Here is a 22,165-nt window from a genome sequence, read left to right as displayed (position 1 = left end):
CCTGGAAAAACAAAAATAAAAGCCTGTATTATCGATTTTTATCTATTGTATCATTCTTACACTTATGAGGTCATTTAATAAACGTGACAGAACCATTGTAAACGTAAGCCTATATCAGTAAAGTCAAGCACCATAAAGCTGTATAATATAGGCTGCTACGCTTGTTAAACAAATCAACATATTCGAGTATGAGGTAAGGAAGAAAACGACAAATCTCTTAATATATAGCCTCATAAGATTTCATGCATGATTGACTAAATTTTCAAACTGTCTTTAATTTTTTTATTTTGTTTATTCGTTTTTCAGATAACAGTTTTTAAATGAGTTTTGTGAACAGAAAAATAATTTTATAGTTTTATATCGAAGATATCTTCATAGTATAGGTATCCATAGCTTTATTAGTTCATATAAATGACTTATGCCAAAGATAATTTTATAAATTTGCGGCAGTGTGATGATAATTATAGAAATAAAGGAATCTTACAAATGACGTATTTTGTAACACTGTAAGGTCATTTTATCAAATATTATTATATAAATAAAAGAGACCATATATCAAACTTAACAAGAATAAACAAAAAAGGCAATTACCTTTCTAACAAATATCAATTATTTTTTGGAGTTAAATGATATCTAGAAATACCAGCTGGTCACGATGCCTTGCCATGTATATATTTAAAAATCATAAAATAACGAGGGAAAACATAGAATGATTTCTGATAAAAACAATACATTATATGTTGTTTATATTTTTTTGATGAAAAAGAAAGTAAATACAAATTATGCATGTAGTGGAATAGTGACTTTGTCGATTATCGGGGACCAGGTATGCTCAGCGTTAGAGCAATCGCCTAAGTGATTCGGAGGGACCCGGGATACGAATTCCCGGTGTCCGGCGCGTGCTTACAGTTCATCCTCTCCTTTTATACAAAATTGGCCTACATTTACCCACGGGCGGTGTATATACGGTTTCCTTATATGATCGCTCCCGAGGGCGATTACTTTTGAAAAAGGTAGTGCAGTCTGTGTAAGTGGGGATTGCAACTAGGTCTGGAACTTCGAATCCCAATCTCGGCAGCTACATTTCCTCCTCCTGTAAACAATTCTTTAATCATTGGTATCACAAACAAGTTACAAGTAGCGATTAACTTAGAAAGCACTTATCCCATTCCCCTTACCAAATTCTAAATGAAATACAGAGGGAATTGGAAAAAACGACCGTAGTGGGTACACTAATCTTGTTACAGTCGGTACATTAACATGTACACTGTACTCGAACGTAGTGTTCATAACCATGTACAGTGTGTACATAACATGTACACTGTCACACGATCGTAGTGCACCAATCATGTACAGTGGTTGTACATAAACATGTTACACTGTACACGGCCGTTAGTGTACATAACATCGAACTGTGTGTACATACACAAGTAACCTGGACTCTACCGAAGTTGTTACAGATCTTGTACACTGTACATTTATAACAATGTACAAGTACATGTATAATCGTAAGGCATTACTAACACTACATTAATCCATGTAAAAACTATTATTTCCGGGATTCCTGTAAACCATATAGGAATTTGATACATGAAGGAATATGGTATTAAATTTTAAAATGTATGCAAACTTCTTATGTAGCTGCGGTCTCTACAAGGCTTTTGTGCCTTAATTTCATATTAGAAAGGAAATTTTTCAATAGTAAACACTATCACCAAATCATATCATTAATAGTTTCTTTTTAATTAACTATGATAAAAAGATTGTATTATTATATATTTTCACCCAAGAATGTGGGAGCAATGCAGGAAGATCTTACTTATACGTGCATATTTTCATTCTTATGTAAATACATGTTTCCACTCCATACTCACCATGCTCATTGTTATAACTTCGTTTGTACACGTTGAGTTTTAAAATGACTACATACCGGTGGAGCAATGGCGAATAGAAAATTTTATTGTAATGGAAATGATATGTAATAGGAAATTAAGATGCCGCTTACATTTATACACGGCGTACACAACTTATCGTCGATGGGAATAAGACAAGGACAACTCGTTTCCAGTAATAGCCCAAAAAAAACATGAAACTTATTTTATAAGAAGATTCGTCACTTCACAAGCCAACATATTTTAATTTTTAGTTTTGAATTATGAGTGCATGGTAAAGTTGTTCTCTATCTATCATATAATAGCATGTACTACTTCTTAAATGTAGCATACCACATCTATGAAGAAAGAAGCAAATAGCCCTCTTATAAACATTGTCTATTTGAAACCTCTTATGCTTTAAGCTTCCATAGTCTAAGATTGTCTTTGTCCATCTTACATAATATCTTTAGTAAAAGTTGGGGTAACTCGTAATGCACCTATGAAATGATAAATTTGTGTAATGCCGTTTAAGTGTGTATTTATCATGTCCTAAATGAAAAACTATAAAAATGTAAATGCTATTCATTCGTATTCTTAGTTTACATATCAACAGTGCATTGAATTTATCATTAAATAGAGAGCAATGAAATTATGCCTGATCCAGGACCTTTGATTCAGCATATCAGAATGACCCAAAATGGAACACACTCTTAATATTACGTTTGTCAAGATCACACGTTTACAGGTATTTCAAGAGTGATAGAATCATTTATGAATACAACGAAGGAAAGTTCAAAAATTTATTATTTTTTTTAATATTTTGCTCGTCCTATCGATAGGGGGGGGGGACTTCTAATGACTGGTACAAATGGCCCCGTCCACCCCGGCGACAGCGATGGCGTCCCATTTCACGTGTAATGAATTAGAGCAAGGTTTGACTGCTTTCGTTCAAAAGTGTCACGCTATAAGGTAATCATAAATGTTTTTATGATTTTATTTTCCTAATGTGTATGTGAATGCTGAATGTGATAATATAAACCAAGATAGGGACCCATTTAGGGATTGTTTGAGTCTGTTAATTTAGTCATATTTCCCATTGTTAAAGTTTATGAGCAAGTTACTATTTTGACTATTGTCTTAATGCTTAAGTCATCATATAAATGTATATGATTTTATTTTACTTAATGTGTATGGATTGCCTGAACGATGGTAAATTAAAAAACCAAATTGGGGGCCCATATATGATTTTTTTGAGTCTGTCAAGATTGTCATAATTTCCATGTTTTAAAAATGTAAATCACTGGAAAACATCCTCAAACTTCTTCTGAATAGTGACGAGCCTGGGCTGTTCCCTAACGAGCTCTTGTTATATCATTATTTTCATATTGTGACTGTTGAATGTATACATGTACATATGTGACAAATAAACCGTTTGTGGATTCAAAACAACATGCGATTCAGAAAAGGACACTAAAATGTTTTAAACTTTTACTCATTTACCTGTGAACTCTTGTTGCAATTAATTATTAGGTTTGGTGTATGTAAAAAAGAAGTGTGTGGCATTAAATCTATCTGGTGTAACTTATATAAAGGAACTAGTGCACAATGTAGTGTCACACGAATGTGGACACATACGTAGTGCATAATACTAAACAGCTTACATTGTATTGCAATCCTATATTGCACTACGATGGAGGTACTACAGTGGCCACTACCATTGTCAACTCTAATGCACAACGAAGATAACTCAAGGTGCATTACATACATTGTCAACTTCTAATGTACTTCGTTGTTAACTCTTATGCACTACGGTTGTTAAATCTGTATCATGTACGATTTTTTTATTTCAAGGAGAATAATATCTTTGGTTCTTTCGATTAGCCGTTTTAAAACAAAAACAAAACAAAATAGAAATGCAAATGCGTATTGTCCTGGGGGGTGGGGAAATGTGGTGTACACATAAATTACGAGATCATGCATTATTTTGAAAAACAACAATATTTCATAATGATATTCAAACAAAATTTATCCTGCACCTTCTTAAACAAATCATGACCATTGTATTTACTTATAAATGATCAATTTTTAAAATGAATAAATTAGTCCTTTTCATTTTTCAACAGCGTGTGTGGCTTTATTTGTAATACGACATTAGTTAGATTTGATTATTCATACTATACATGTAGTGCTAATCGAAATAAGAACGATAACTTCCGTGAAGAGGAGTTAGCTATTGAATTTATAGATCACTCCCATTCACCAAAATCATTAAAATTCCCGGGAATCAATATGAGCAACCTAAACCAAAGCTAAGATGTTTCGTATGTTTAATTGTTATAAGTTCATCAAATACCACACTTTTATTCCGTGGTGTCCAAATGCTATGTGATACAAAAAGCAAACATATCCAAAGTGTTTTCACACGAGTTAAATATCCAAAATCATATCATAACCAGATCTTATAAATAACGCCAATGGGGACACTAAATTGACAAAACTGACAGGTGACAGTAATCTGAGCAGATTTCCGTTTAATATACAATGTTCACAGTGGATGTATGTACGAGGTGGTCCACTTGGCCTTTGCACCCAATGTATGCCGTTATAATTAAGATAGGTCACGTCTATTTAACAATACAATAGACGTGACCCTATTATTGCTATCTTAATATTATAACATCATTGGGAAAAAGGGCCCTGTTGGGGACCATCCCGAATAAGCAGGATATCCTGCATTTGAGTATAGATCCAGTATTTTGAGGATAAAATTGTAACACAAATGCAGGATTATGTGAATAAATGAAAATGGATAAAGTTGTTTTAAAAATTTGTATATCAAAAAAGGGGCGTCATCATTTTCATCATACCCATATAACTAATTGAAAACTTTATGTATTTGTTTATGAAACTATTGAATTCTATTATCTCACTTTGTAATAAAGTGACAATTTAGGTGCTCTCCATAGACTACAGTGTATAGCCATCAGGGAAATTTAGTGCAAATGTCATGGTTGATTGACTTTTACCTGTGTTCTATTTTTAGCCCCATAGTAAGCAATAGAGGTGATTTTGTTTGTGACTTTTACAAACATTTAGATGATGAAATTTGTTTCCATTTGAGTAATAATGTGGAAAGTTGTATTAGTGATGATGCCATATAAAAATCATGATGCCCTTTTTTGATGACAATGTTTAAATCAACTTTATCACTTTTCATTTCATAGAATCCTGCATTTGCGTAACAAAATTAAAAATACAGTACATATTACTCAAATGCAGGACTATCCAGCAATACGGGATTGGTCCCCCAACCTGAAAAAGGACCTGATTTGTTGGACTGGCCTTGACTGGTAGTATTCGTTAGGATTAAAAATGATATTTTCAAAGTGGTAAAACCTGACGGACCCGTACATTGTACTCCAAGCAACGTTATATAGCAACGAACAGAGACAACCTTGTGAAACATTACGACGTGTCCCTAAACGACAGTTTTATCCGTCTGATAAAAAACGGCTGGACTCTGGACTACTCTCAAGTTATGGGAAGTATATCTTGGAACATGTGAATTAAAATGGGCTGATCCAGGCTTATGAAGGATTTGTCCTGACACATCTGTAAACCTTTTGAATTTAGATAAAATAGATCTACCAGGTCTAGTCCATAGGGGTCTATATGCCAGATACAGGGGTGTACATATTGTACATGTAGAAGAATGAGTAATGATAAACTAATGAAAAATGAAAAATTCATACAGTATTTAATCCTTATCAGGCAAATAACAATATTTAATACACCACTCTGACAGGACACATACATAAGGTATAGGGGGTGTGATGTCATCAAAATGGTAAATGTAATGATCTATCCTCTAAATCTATATGTACATGCATGCAACCGGGGCCCGTAAAATAATGTTTATATTATAATATAGTATTCACAGATCACTGGATATGTAATATCCTTAAAGAGATATAACTATAAATATATCAAACAGTAAGTTACAGGCTACCTGTGGATACATGTTATACCAGCAATAAGACATAAAAATAACGCTATTTTATACATACACATTTATGATAATACTGTTTCATGTAGAATATACATAAACATTATGAACAGATTATATACGTACTTGTTTATCAAATTAAATTTCTCTGGACAAAGTTAGGTATGGAGGGGGGAGGATGAAACCCACAGTGTTGCCAGGATAACAAGTACATCAGTACTACCTACCGTCAACATCAGAAAACAACGCTGACCCAACCCCCCAAGGGGTCGTACTGGGGTCATCCAATCGCCTAGGAAAGCTATACAGGCATCAGTGAAACATACGCTGCAGTATCCTCACCGTACTTACCGACTCCTGAGGAAAGAGTTCACTTCGTCAGGTGACGAATACCATGACCATCAGCTGGGAGATGAACTGAGAAGCTGAGTCTCAACGACAGATCAAGAGAACACAGTAGCTTACCAGAAGAGATACCTATCAATTTATGTGCAAAAATGTGATTAAACGACAAAGTGATCAAACTGTTGAAGAACGAAGAGAATTCTTCTTGCTCCCTCTAGTCAGTCAGAAGAGGAAGCTGAGGGAAAGACTTATTGAGAAAAAACGGCATCCAATCCATTTTGACAATGACATTCATATAGTACGAGAATTATTTAACACGGGAGCGGCACCAATCCACAAACTGCTGACGTCCAATCAGCACCATAGGAAAACAGTCAGGTGGGTGTACTCTAAATCCATAAGACACTTAGAAGGTTGTTTTGTTTTATAGTGTTCTGTAATGGACATACTTGCCAAACTTTTCAAAATACTCATGGGGGAGAAAGTGCGTGAACGACATTTTCCAACCAAAACATGTGTCGCGCGCGGTACAAATTTAGCATAAATCAAGGGGAGATAATATTACTTATTAAAGAAAAAACTTTTTTTTCTATCTAATGCAGTGTATGCAAATATGAATGTTGTTCTGTACTGTCTTTTTCTTTAAAAAATAGTAGAGTCTGCTAAATATAAGTTAGAAATTTAGCAGGCAGAAACTTAAAAAGACTAAAAGATGTCATAACTTGATTAAAATTGTATCATTTTATTACCGGTAAAGAATCAGTTGTATTGATGGTCCATGGTCCAATTTATTTTAAAATATTTTTTTCTTTATTAAATGTAAAATGCATATACATATGAAGAGTTAATCTGGCTGATAGTGCAATATCAATGGAACAAATATTTTAGTTCTTTTTTGAAAATTATATTTAATTAAATATTGCATAACATTAACTGAAAATTTTAGATCAAATTCCAAAGTAAGCTTATACAATGTAACTATTATTATATAACCAATTAATGTATGTTAAGTTTTTAATCCTGACTTTCTGAACACAAAATTAACCGATTCACATCACAGAAAATGATGGAACAACTCCCGAGTAAAAACTGGAAAATATCCGTAATCTCTTTGATCAATTTAAAATTGAAGTTGTTTCTTTTAAATAATGCATTTAAAATGCTTAAACCAGTCCACCATCACGATTGTATGACGATTGGCATGGCCCGTTTACTGCTAACAGCTTGTCTTGATTGCATTGGGACTGCGATCGCTAGTCCTAAATGTTACACAGGCCATATACATAAATTTCATAAATTAAACAGATACTGTTTCACTTTTATCTAATTTACAAACAATCCACTGTCCCCATTAGATGATCAGCATGTCTGTGTCAAATCAGCCCGTTCTAGATAATATCGGCATGTATAACATTATACTGTAACACTATGATACTGGGGGTTTATATATACAGACCTGGTATAAATGTACAGGTTGGTAGTCCAGTCTAATCCACATATATGTATAACATTATACTGTAACACTATGATACTGGGGGTTATACAGACCTGGTATAAATGTACAGGTTGGTAGTCCAGTCTAACCCACATATATGTATAACATTATACTGTAACACTATGATACTGGGGGTTATACAGACCTGGTATAAATGTACAGGTTGGTAGTCCAGTCTAACCCACATATATGTATAACATTATACTGTAACACTATGATACTGGGGGTTATACAGACCTGGTATAAATGTACAGGTTGGTAGTCCAGTCTAACCCACATATATGTATAACATTATACTGTAACACTATGATACTGGGGGTTATACAGACCTGGTATAAATGTACAGGTTGGTAGTCCAGTCTAACCCACATATATGTATAACATTATACTGTAACACTATGATACTGGGGGTTATACAGACCTGGTATAAATGTACAGGTTGGTAGTCCAGTCTAACCCACATATATGTATAACATTATACTGTAACACTATGATACTGGGGGTTATACAGACCTGGTATAAATGTACAGGTTGGTAGTCCAGTCTAACCCACATATATGTATAACATTATACTGTAACACTATGATACTGGGGGTTATACAGACCTGGTATAAATGTACAGGTTGGTAGTCCAGTCTAACCCACATATATGTATAACATTATACTGTAACACTATGATACTGGGGGTTATACAGACCTGGTATAAATGTACAGGTTGGTAGTCCAGTCTAACCCACATATATGTATAACATTATACTGTAACACTATGATACTGGGGGTTATACAGACCTGGTATAAATGTACAGGTTGGTAGTCCAGTCTAACCCACATATATGTATAACATTATACTGTAACACTATGATACTGGGGGTTATACAGACCTGGTATAAATGTACAGGTTGGTAGTCCAGTCTAACCCACATATATGTATAACATTATACTGTAACACTATGATACTGGGGGTTATACAGACCTGGTATAAATGTACAGGTTGGTAGTCCAGTCTAACCCACATATATGTATAACATTATACTGTAACACTATGATACTGGGGGTTATACAGACCTGGTATAAATGTACAGGTTGGTAGTCCAGTCTAACCCACATATATGTATAACATTATACTGTAACACTATGATACTGGGGGTTATACAGACCTGGTATAAATGTACAGGTTGGTAGTCCAGTCTAACCCACATATATGTATAACATTATACTGTAACACTATGATACTGGGGGTTATACAGACCTGGTATAAATGTACAGGTTGGTAGTCCAGTCTAACCCACATATATGTATAACATTATACTGTAACACTATGAATACTGGGGGTTATACAGACCTGGTATAAATGTACAGGTTGGTAGTCCAGTCTAACCCACATATATGTATAACATTATACTGTAACACTATGATACTGGGGGTTATACAGACCTGGTATAAATGTACAGGTTGGTAGTCCAGTCTAACCCACATATATGTATAACATTATACTGTAACACTATGATACTGGGGGTTATACAGACCTGGTATAAATGTACAGGTTGGTAGTCCAGTCTAACCCACATATATGTATAACATTATACTGTAACACTATGATACTGGGGGTTATACAGACCTGGTATAAATGTACAGGTTGGTAGTCCAGTCTAACCCACATATATGTATAACATTATACTGTAACACTATGATACTGGGGGTTATATACAGACCTGGTATAAATGTACAGGTTGGTAGTCCAGTCTAACCCACATATATGTATAACATTATACTGTAACACTATGATACTGGGGGTTATACAGACCTGGTATAAATGTACAGGTTGGTAGTCCAGTCTAACCCACATATATGTATAACATTATACTGTAACACTATGATACTGGGGGTTATACAGACCTGGTATAAATGTACAGGTTGGTAGTCCAGTCTAACCCACATATATGTATAACATTATACTGTAACACTATGATACTGGGGGTTATATACAGACCTGGTATAAATGTACAGGTTGGTAGTCCAGTCTAACCCACATATATGTATAACATTATACTGTAACACTATGATACTGGGGGTTATACAGACCTGGTATAAATGTACAGGTTGGTAGTCCAGTCTAACCCACATATATGTATAACATTATACTGTAACACTATGATACTGGGGGTTATACAGACCTGGTATAAATGTACAGGTTGGTAGTCCAGTCTAACCCACATATATGTATAACATTATACTGTAACACTATGATACTGGGGGTTATACAGACCTGGTATAAATGTACAGGTTGGTAGTCCAGTCTAACCCACATATATGTATAACATTATACTGTAACACTATGATACTGGGGGTTATACAGACCTGGTATAAATGTACAGGTTGGTAGTCCAGTCTAACCCACATATATGTATAACATTATACTGTAACACTATGATACTGGGGGTTATACAGACCTGGTATAAATGTACAGGTTGGTAGTCCAGTCTAACCCACATATATGTATAACATTATACTGTAACACTATGATACTGGGGGTTATATACAGACCTGGTATAAATGTACAGGTTGGTAGTCCAGTCTAACCCACATATATGTATAACATTATACTGTAACACTATGATACTGGGGGTTATACAGACCTGGTATAAATGTACAGGTTGGTAGTCCAGTCTAACCCACATATATGTATAACATTATACTGTAACACTATGATACTGGGGGTTATACAGACCTGGTATAAATGTACAGGTTGGTAGTCCAGTCTAACCCACATATATGTATAACATTATACTGTAACACTATGATACTGGGGGTTATACAGACCTGGTATAAATGTACAGGTTGGTAGTCCAGTCTAACCCACATATATGTATAACATTATACTGTAACACTATGATACTGGGGGTTATACAGACCTGGTATAAATGTACAGGTTGGTAGTCCAGTCTAACCCACATATATGTATAACATTATACTGTAACACTATGATACTGGGGGTTATATACAGACCTGGTATAAATGTACAGGTTGGTAGTCCAGTCTAACCCACATATATGTATAACATTATACTGTAACACTATGATACTGGGGGTTATACAGACCTGGTATAAATGTACAGGTTGGTAGTCCAGTCTAACCCACATATATGTATAACATTATACTGTAACACTATGATACTGGGGGTTATACAGACCTGGTATAAATGTACAGGTTGGTAGTCCAGTCTAACCCACATATATGTATAACATTATACTGTAACACTATGATACTGGGGGTTATACAGACCTGGTATAAATGTACAGGTTGGTAGTCCAGTCTAACCCACATATATGTATAACATTATACTGTAACACTATATGATACTGGGGGTTATACAGACCTGGTATAAATGTACAGGTTGGTAGTCCAGTCTAACCCACATATATGTATAACATTATACTGTAACACTATGATACTGGGGGTTATACAGACCTGGTATAAATGTACAGGTTGGTAGTCCAGTCTAACCCACATATATGTATAACATTATACTGTAACACTATGATACTGGGGGTTATACAGACCTGGTATAAATGTACAGGTTGGTAGTCCAGTCTAACCCACATATATGTATAACATTATACTGTAACACTATGATACTGGGGGTTATACAGACCTGGTATAAATGTACAGGTTGGTAGTCCAGTCTAACCCACATATATGTATAACATTATACTGTAACACTATGATACTGGGGGTTATACAGACCTGGTATAAATGTACAGGTTGGTAGTCCAGTCTAACCCACATATATGTATAACATTATACTGTAACACTATGATACTGGGGGTTATACAGACCTGGTATAAATGTACAGGTTGGTAGTCCAGTCTAACCCACATATATATGTATAACATTATACTGTAACACTATGATACTGGGGTTTATACAGACCTGGTATAAATGTACAGGTTGGTAGTCCAGTCTAACCCACATATATGTATAACATTATACTGTAACACTATGATACTGGGGGTTATACAGACCTGGTATAAATGTACAGGTTGGTAGTCCAGTCTAACCCACATATATGTATAACATTATACTGTAACACTATGATACTGGGGGTTATACAGACCTGGTATAAATGTACAGGTTGGTAGTCCAGTCTAACCCACATATATGTATAACATTATACTGTAACACTATGATACTGGGGGTTATACAGACCTGGTATAAATGTACAGGTTGGTAGTCCAGTCTAACCCACATATATGTATAACATTATACTGTAACACTATGATACTGGGGGTTATACAGACCTGGTATAAATGTACAGGTTGGTAGTCCAGTCTAACCCACATATATGTATAACATTATACTGTAACACTATGATACTGGGGGTTATACAGACCTGGTATAAATGTACAGGTTGGTAGTCCAGTCTAACCCACATATATGTATAACATTATACTGTAACACTATGATACTGGGGGTTATACAGACCTGGTATAAATGTACAGGTTGGTAGTCCAGTCTAACCCACATATATGTATAACATTATACTGTAACACTATGATACTGGGGGTTATACAGACCTGGTATAAATGTACAGGTTGGTAGTCCAGTCTAACCCACATATATGTATAACATTATACTGTAACACTATGATACTGGGGGTTATACAGACCTGGTATAAATGTACAGGTTGGTAGTCCAGTCTAACCCACATATATGTATAACATTATACTGTAACACTATGATACTGGGGGTTATACAGACCTGGTATAAATGTACAGGTTGGTAGTCCAGTCTAACCCACATATATGTATAACATTATACTGTAACACTATGATACTGGGGGTTATACAGACCTGGTATAAATGTACAGGTTGGTAGTCCAGTCTAACCCACATATATGTATAACATTATACTGTAACACTATGATACTGGGGGTTATACAGACCTGGTATAAATGTACAGGTTGGTAGTCCAGTCTAACCCACATATATGTATAACATTATACTGTAACACTATGATACTGGGGGTTATACAGACCTGGTATAAATGTACAGGTTGGTAGTCCAGTCTAACCCACATATATGTATAACATTATACTGTAACACTATATATATGATACTGGGGGTTATACAGACCTGGTATAAATGTACAGGTTGGTAGTCCAGTCTAACCCACATATATGTATAACATTATACTGTAACACTATATATATGATACTGGGGGTTATACAGACCTGGTATAAATGTACAGGTTGGTAGTCCAGTCTAACCCACATATATGTATAACATTATACTGTAACACTATGATACTGGGGGTTATACAGACCTGGTATAAATGTACAGGTTGGTAGTCCAGTCTAACCCACATATATGTATAACATTATACTGTAACACTATGATACTGGGGGTTATACAGACCTGGTATAAATGTACAGGTTGGTAGTCCAGTCTAACCCACATATATGTATAACATTATACTGTAACACTATGATACTGGGGGTTATACAGACCTGGTATAAATGTACAGGTTGGTAGTCCAGTCTAACCCACATATATGTATAACATTATACTGTAACACTATGATACTGGGGGTTATACAGACCTGGTATAAATGTACAGGTTGGTAGTCCAGTCTAACCCACATATATGTATAACATTATACTGTAACACTATGATACTGGGGGTTATACAGACCTGGTATAAATGTACAGGTTGGTAGTCCAGTCTAACCCACATATATGTATAACATTATACTGTAACACTATGATACTGGGGGTTATACAGACCTGGTATAAATGTACAGGTTGGTAGTCCAGTCTAACCCACATATATGTATAACATTATACTGTAACACTATGATACTGGGGGTTATACAGACCTGGTATAAATGTACAGGATGGTCAATATAATTTTGCAACGGCTTTCTTTTAAGGCCCAATTTTCTTACCAGATAAGAATTTAAAAGTTTCTTAAAAACATTAGTACATAAGAAAATACATATCAATGACCTAAGATGAGGTAATAACACCAAACATGTGCAAGATTTGCATTGTAGACATCTTGTAGTCCATAATTGTATATTATACACAATATATCATGTGGTGCATTGTAGACATCTTGTAGTCCATGTTTGTAAACTAAACACAATATATCATGTGGTGCATTGTAGACATCTTGTAGTCCATGTTTGTAAACTATATACAGTATATCATGTGGTGCAATATTGTAGACATCTTGTAGTCCATGTTTGTAAACTATACACAGTATATCATGTGGTGCATTGTAGACATCTTGTAGTCCATGTTTGTAAACTATACACAGTATATCATGTGGTGCATTATAGACATCTTGTAGTCCATGTTTGTAAACTATACACAATATATCATGTGGTGCATTATAGACATCTTGTAGTCCATGTTTGTAAACTATACACAATATATCATGTGGTGCATTATAGACATCTTGTAGTCCATGTTTGCATATTATATACACACTGTTTATCTAGAGTAATTGTAAGAAAATGTTTGTAGCTATGATAGACATTTGGATTTCATACATTTCAGAGTGTGGATACTCTGCTCATGAAAAGTGCTTGAACATGATAACACGGACCTGTGCAAGTTTAAAGGTAAGTTATAGGTTCTTTGTATGGACCTTCATGTTTGAAACCTTTAGTGGTTAATTAACAAGTAACCTATATATATCCATGAAAAGGCGGAATACATTGTAGATGCATATAAACTTGATTGATTGGATATTTCTTTATTAGATTTTTGTATAATGGGATGCTCCTGGGTTTTATAGATATTGCTTTTGCCTAATGTTAAAAAAAAATTAGAATGTATACATTCTGTTTTGTCTATAAGGTCATATGTATTGTGTTGAGAGGTGTTGCTACAATGTTATGCAAATTTTGTAACTTGTAATGCTCAGATAAACAACATCAATTAGTAACATATAAAATTATTCATCCCACTTATGTTCTTGTTCTTCACAGGTACTAGAAAATCCTACCTACACCAATGACATCTGCCCAACACGAGGTCTGTCCTTCCAGAATTACAGATGTGCTGAGTGCAGGGCCCCTATATCCTTTAGTAAGTACATAATGTATCAATGCATCAAATTGAAGACAACAAAATGATGTTAGTAAAGAACGATTTACCATTGATTGGCCAACCTTCTGGTGATTGTGATCTCATATTTTGATTTAATTTTTGTTAAATTAAAATCACCACAAGGTGGAGCCAATCGACATTAAACTGTCCTTTTGCTATCGCGAAACCCCCATATTAACTGTATGCTACATTCTAAAGTTACATACATTTTTATCTCACAAGGTTTTACTATCAAGAGGACGAAGATAAGGCTATTTGGTATTAAACATTGAGGAGATGATTATAGGTTTTAATCTATAATTATTATGAATTATCAATTGTCTAAGCAGTTTCTCTTTGCCAACAACCACTATTATGTAATTGGATACTGTAAATTTTACAAATCACTCATTTAACCAACAAAAAGATAAAAGATTTACCTAGTACATGTATCTTGCAATGTTGGTGTTACCTCCCTTTCCAACACAAGTTTTCTTAATATCAAAATTTATTATATTGCTTTAAATTACATCAATTCATTTCGTTATGTAATTTTTCAGTTCACTATGCATTAACTCAAGAATTTGTTTTATTCTAAGATAAGGTATATATATTATGCTTTACTTCCATTCTTCACTATCACAGAGCCTGGATTCTGTGAACCGCGACTGTGTGATTACTCTGGAAACTATTACTGTGAAATGTGTCACTGGAATGATACTATGGTTATACCAGCCCGTGTTTTACACAACTGGGATTTTGAACCAAGAAAGGTAAGATATTTAGATACACTAAACTTCATATTGTAGTTTACCTGTATGAAGACATTATCACCTCAGATACACTTTCAAGATACTTGCTTGCAATAGACATCCTTCTTGAAAGTCAATTTAGACATAGACTCTGAGATAATTAATATGAACAAAAGCAACAATGATGATGACCTATTGTTAGGAATGTTGACATGTGTGATGAGAATCTGTTTCCCATTGTTATATCTTTTGTTGTTACAGGTGTGCAGAGCAGCAAAACAATACCTCAAGTTGATGATAACAAAGGCTGCCATGCAAATACAAGATGTCAATCCCATGTTGTTTAGTTTTGTTGATGAAATTAATGAAATCAAGGTAATTATAACTCTGTTCTTTTTGTGAGGCACTGTGAGGGAATATAAAAGAATCAAAATTATGGTGTCATATCTATTTTTCCTTTTTATCTTCTGGAAAATATCAATGACAGTGCATTCAATTTTGAAAACAATTCTTTGTATACTTTATAATATAGTTTTGTTTATATTTTTTGTATATTAGTATCTATCTTCATTAGCGCTTCATTGTTGAGATTATTTTTTTCTTTTCTGTTTTATAGAAACTACGAGAGGAGATCCTGATCATGAAGAAGTACCTGTTGGTGTGTGATGATGCTATGAAACAGAAGTTTTTACTGCTGCTACAGGACAGGCAACACTTTGTTGAGAACTGGGACACCTACTCCATGAAGGATCTTCTGGAAATTCAGTCGGATGTTCTCCTGGGAAAGCTTGTTTCCATACACGCTGCCTGGGCACAGCATATCAAAACAGACTGTCAGGTAATGTATGAATAAGCTATAGACTAACTGCATTTCTGTACATGTTTACTGAAACTTACCAGTGGACCTATTAGGACAGACCTAATATGGAAATGTGGAATGGTTTCTAAATTTATGAAATAAAATAAAGATGAAATATTTCGATTTTAATAATAGTTATTTACAATGCTTTTCAAAGTATTGATTATATATCTGGAAATATTTATAAGAAGGGCTACATACATATATGACATTTACAACTGTTTTCTAGTTCTTCTACAACAATCTTGCAACCCAAACATGGATGGCTTGTGGAAATATGTTACATATTACTACTATAGTAATATGTAACATTTTACCACAGGCTCTTAACCTCTGGGTTGTAAGTTGGAATAGTTGCCAGGTAGTGACCACTGGTCAGTGGTTTTTTGTGGGTACTCTGGCATTCCTCGATCAATCAAATTTTTAACACATCTTTGAATGACTATGGCTGTTAATATGATGCTTAATAAATCAAAACATTCAAAACCAAACTATTACATGTTGTTAAAGGCATTTTACAGATCTATTCAGATCAGTTGATTGGTAGTCAGACTTATTCTATGATACAATTCCTGTAAGTTGCTGCAACTCTAAGTGTCTTCAACAACCACCAGGCCCCAATTTTTTTGAGACAAACTTTAGTCAACATAAGTTATATAAGAAGAAAAACTTATTAAAGTAAGTTCTGACTTAAATTTGTAAATTTGTTTCGAGAAATTGGGGCCAGAACCTAGTATGTCCTTATATAGGTAAGATAATCATTATGTCAGTGTATCGTTTTTACAGAAATGCCAGGCAAAAGGATTTATCTGTGAGTTGTGTGACAGCAGAGAAATTTTATTTCCTTTTGACAATATTGCTGTTGTGTGCGCTAAATGCTCCTATGTCTTACACAGGTAAGTTCCAATCATGTATGTTGTTATTGATTTCTCACTGTACTGTAACAGTTTTTTATTGAAAAATAATATTGATTTAAAACTAGTTGTAAAAGATGCTCCACCGCTGACAAACGTTAATTTTTCTCTATCAAAAACAGGAGCAGACGAATAAGTATTTTTCTTCAGTTACAAAAGTTACTTACTTTACACCATAACCACCATTGAAAAGTTTGAGCTTCTCATTAAAAGATTTTGTGGCACTGAGCCCTCTATGGAATGAAGTACTGATTGTGTATGCATCAGAAGCAACATTATTACATGTTATTTTTTGCGTTAAATAGGCATAATAAAAAAAGATACACGATTAAACACCAATTATTGTTGAAATGATGAGTATCGTTTATGCTCTGTCTGTTTTGATTGTGTGTTTTGAATATATATTTTAGGCACTGCTTCGCTAGGAGAGGTGCTGAATGTCCCAGATGTGACAGAAGAAACAAACGGAAAGCAAACTGATGGATAATTCAGTACTTCGTTGGTGCTAGGAAACGAAAGGCAATATTGATGGATTATTCAATACTATACTGGTGCTAGGAAATGAATGTCAATAGGATAGCCATATCTTGAAAAAGTATAGACTTACATGAACAAGTTTTTATGAACAAGTTTGGATTGACTTGCTTCTTATCATTTACTTTGGGCTTCTGCATAGTCGGAAAGCTCTAGAAAAAATGACACTATTGTATTATGATATTTCTAAGGTGCTATTTTATGCATAGTTTGTGTTATTTTTGGGCGAGTTGTTGATACTTGTAGGCATTTGGTAACATTGAACTTGTCCTATTTAATTGTCCTTCAATTAAGTTTTCAAAACTAGTACTTTTGGCTTGCCTATTCTGCAGTGCACTGAATCAATGAACAGTCGGTTACATTTTGTAATGAGGAGCTACCAGTTCTCTGCCTCTGTATTAGTAGGTTTAGACTTATTTGGGACATGTATCAGGTAATGACATACAATCAGGTTATTTTACTGCAAAGCTTCTCCAGCTTCCGTCAAAAACAAAACCTAAAATGATCATGTATACTTATAAGAATGGAAGGTAAATGATATCTGTGAAGATTGTAGTTTGGCCCTAAATGACCTTAGTTGTCGATGGGCCGTAAAACTCAAACAAACAAACAACAAGCTGTAAAGATAATTAAATGAAGCATACATTCCTCAATCTTTAAACTGTGTACCTACGCTTAGTTTGGTGTTGGGACCAGATGTCAGTTGTGATTTACTAAACAATTGTGATACCGAGTGCCTTTGGATAATTTCATTATATTCCTTTGTGTCAGAGCCTGCTTCGTTGACAGATGTAAGATGGCTCTATTGTAACAGTTAATTATGTTGATGGCATTGTAACTGGTAGAAGATTCTATATATATCTTGAAATAAAATCTGTGATATATTTTAATGTTAGCTGAATTCTCCGTATTCATTAGCAAACCTGGCCTGAAAGGCCGGTTAAAGGTGTAGCTGATCATGCCATGGCAGAACATCTGTTGTGCGTCTATCAACAAATTCTTTAAAACTACTTCTCTAAAGTTCTCAACGGATTTTAACACTTTTGGGAAGGAGAATATATTTTGTATATTAAATTGTGACTGACTTTCAAGAGCAGCTGGGGCGGAGCCCCAATGAAAAATAGAGGTCAACTGATTATATCTCCACTTGTCACTTTTATCCAAAATTAGCAGGTGCTCCTTTGGAGTAAACAACGTATCTAAGTATATTCTCCTTCCCAAAAGTTGTTATTTACCACACGGTGTATCAACTATTTCAATATTGGTAAAAATAAATCAACAAAAACTATTATTGCTGACAGTTTATTCCGCACCACCAATTCCTTGTCAACATCGGATAAGACTGATGGAGTCCCAGGGGATACTACTCGAATCGCCGATTGGACTTGTCGCATTTCGCGAAAGCGAACTCTAGTGATAGAGAGTCTCACAAACGTTATTCCAATTTAAATCAATCCAAATATATGTAAAGTTCTTTATTCGTTACCTATATCTAACAATTACATTTTATTGCTAAAAAGTGAAAGTAAGAAGTAATCAGACTATTATTCCAATAAATGAATATTTCTATAGAATTTGATTCTAGCAGTACAGTTATTCATCGCACTCCAATAAGCTATAAAAAGAACAAACACATGTCAACATCGATAAGACTGATTATCCGCCGTTGAAATCCTTTATAGCAGGTGGACAAACTGCTTTGCCTTTGGAGGAGGCATGGCATTCGTTTAAGTCCAGGCCACAAATCATCAAAAATACACTGAGTTATTTCAGTCAGGCCGGTATTGTTTTCGTTCACATAAAATACTTATCTTAATTCATGACCAGTAAAGTCTATCTTAAAAGGCCGCACTACCTATCTCGTAATTTTAGAAAACTTACACGTCAATACTACAATGTAAATCAACCACCTACTGCATTTTTCCCCCGCCGTCGTCTAACTTAAACCGCGCGGTAGTTGACTATCATTGCCTTCCCCATCATCTTAGGCATCGGTAAAGTTGGCCTTTAAACGTTTAATTTAGTGCAATTTAAAATAATTAACAATTGAGATAAAACTGAATAATGTTCCAATTGTTTTTTAATATTTTTTGTTTCCACCGGTGTGTCCAGCGCTAGCTTTCACGTATGAACACCTCACTACCAGCCTTATTTTATTGTTTTTGTCATTGATTTAGTATATGTGTGACAAATTTCCTATGTTATGATATAACTCATACGTTTATATCAATGAAAACTCTTTTTTGAAGTCAATTACATTGTTGTCAACTACAAGGTTGTTATTTTTTTTTAATATTGATGTTAGGTATGGTCCTACTTGATTGCATGGTGAGATTACAGGGAGATGTAATAAAAAATAAATTTATTTAATTGAAAGAATTTTGTTTCATTATGTAAATCTTAAACACATATCGACAAATTGTGGCAATTTTATAATACTCATACTTGGAAAAATTTGACTTGATGCAGTATATTGAAGATCTTTTCTGAAGTAAGACTAAGGAATCAGCAGAGAACAGAGACAATGAATCATTATCAAAACAGTAACAGAAATTCAACAAAACACTCACCAAATTCGACATGCCATAATATAGGTTATTGATAATAGAATCATTGATGATAATGCAATATTAAATTTATACACTACAGAAAGACATCATCATTGGTAAAATATTAAATTCTTTGAAATCCTTCCTTGTCTTAGGAATGTAATTACAATTGAAATATCGAGGTGTGGTTTTTTTTGACAGGGTTATCATAATTATACATTTAGGTTTAAGACCATGTTTAAACGGGGTCTTAAACCTTAACTAAGAAGATATCTGCCCTACAGTAGCTTTAAATAAAATAAATAATAAAAAACAATCACAAAAACACAAACAGATTTTGTTTTATCGTTATTGTTGCATATAATTTTATACAGCCCATTCAATATAGCGACGGGATGGTATGAAATAGATCCTTGTACTTTCATGATGTTTTGTGTCATAATCTATCCCGGTGCAGATCCAGGTTTGTCATCACGACTAGGTCATCAGAATTGTTAGCACTATCTGGTACCACAGACGTATTGTTAGCGTAAAACAAACGATCACGGTGTTCAGAAGCCCTTGACATTCAGTCTTAGAATTGCAAATAATCCGACCTTATATGATGTACACTACATAGAAATCGGGAGGCTAATATTGGCCTGAAGAAGTCACTTTAAACGATCTGTTATAACAGTGTTGTGGTAAAACCCCCTCTGAGATTATATATCTACTGTAAAGCAACTCTCCATCGTGTGCGATTTACTTTCATGGATTTTGCGATTCAAGTAAACTCGCGAAAGTTTACCTCCACGAATGACCATCTATATCATATTTATTGATAGGGATTTTCATTTAATTTTTCAGTCTGCAAATTTCAATCTTCGCGAACTTGTTTTGAAATGAGAATCGCGAAATTTAATAGCCGTGAAAGAAAGTTGGTTTACAGTATAGCGTTTGGACGTGTATAAAAGTGATAATGTATGTTCTTTTAAGTATGATATAGTTACAATGTATCAATTATGGACCTTTCTTGAGGTTAGTATGGCCGTTTATTCACCTGGTAGAATAATTATTAACCAAATCAGATCACCTTTATATCTTTATTAGATATGAAAGCTGTTTCAAAAGAGTCTATTGCATTATTCAAATATGAGAATGAGAATGGTCAAATGGCGTCTCCCTGAGTAACTTACCGTTGGGCATTATCACGTAACAAAGGCAATTCTAACCAGTTGGATATCGTGTCGTAATTGCAATATTGACTCATGGCTTCTAAAGATAAAATACTAGGTCCATATGGAACATATAGACCTGCATGTGACCTTGAGAATAAGAACAATGGATTATCAGAGCATATCTAATATTAACTAATAATGACTTCGAGGAAGATTCGAGGACTTTCGTCCTTGCCAAAACATTATTGCACAACGATGTTTTTCATACACACGAATAATGACTGCTAGGATAAGTTTGATACTTTAGGAACTGCCAACCTCATTGTATATATGGCAGGTGTAATATCCTTCATCATAACGGTTAGCACGGTAGACAACTAGTGAGGGGTAGAGCTGTGTTGATCCGCCGTAGTTCATCCAATCGACGTAAATACGAGAGTTTTGACCGTTTTATGAACGCATCGATATCCATGGCATGATATCTTTATTTGACCTAGTTCTGGTATGTTTATTTCCTGTCGTTTCTCTACTCGGCTAGTTCTAGCTTTGATAAAAAAATGGCCCAATACAGCAGCACAATTGATATA

The 22,165-nt window shown here is 34.4% G+C and overlaps 1 protein-coding gene across 1 annotated transcript; it reads left to right on the top strand.

The window, feature by feature from the left end:
* The first annotated feature begins 14,202 nt into the window (after positions 1–14,202).
* On the top strand, positions 14,203–18,762 carry LOC138329493 (differentially expressed in FDCP 8 homolog A-like). Its single transcript, XM_069276517.1, has 7 exons — positions 14,203–14,344; positions 14,714–14,813; positions 15,459–15,586; positions 15,827–15,940; positions 16,182–16,403; positions 17,211–17,320; positions 17,749–18,762. Exons 1-7 carry the CDS (start codon positions 14,237–14,239, stop codon positions 17,816–17,818), a joined length of 852 nt encoding a protein of 283 aa, XP_069132618.1. The 5' UTR covers positions 14,203–14,236; the 3' UTR covers positions 17,819–18,762.
* The last annotated feature ends 3,403 nt before the right edge of the window (positions 18,763–22,165 follow it).

This window comes from Argopecten irradians, chromosome 8 (genome assembly GCF_041381155.1).
Source record: "Argopecten irradians isolate NY chromosome 8, Ai_NY, whole genome shotgun sequence".
NCBI classification, from domain to species: domain Eukaryota; kingdom Metazoa; phylum Mollusca; class Bivalvia; order Pectinida; family Pectinidae; genus Argopecten; species Argopecten irradians.
The sequence above is the reverse complement of the archived record's forward strand: the minus strand, read 5'-3'. Positions and strand labels throughout refer to the sequence as shown.

Excerpts from the sequence above, each read along its gene's own strand:
- LOC138329493 (XM_069276517.1), top strand. The coding sequence starts at position 14,237 with ATGTTTGTAGCTATGATAGACATTTGGATTTCATACATTTCAGAGTGT. Across the intron at positions 15,587-15,826 it reads GGGATTTTGAACCAAGAAAG|GTGTGCAGAGCAGCAAAACA; the intron begins GTAAGATATTTA and ends TTGTTGTTACAG. Across the intron at positions 16,404-17,210 it reads ATATCAAAACAGACTGTCAG|AAATGCCAGGCAAAAGGATT; the intron begins GTAATGTATGAA and ends TCGTTTTTACAG.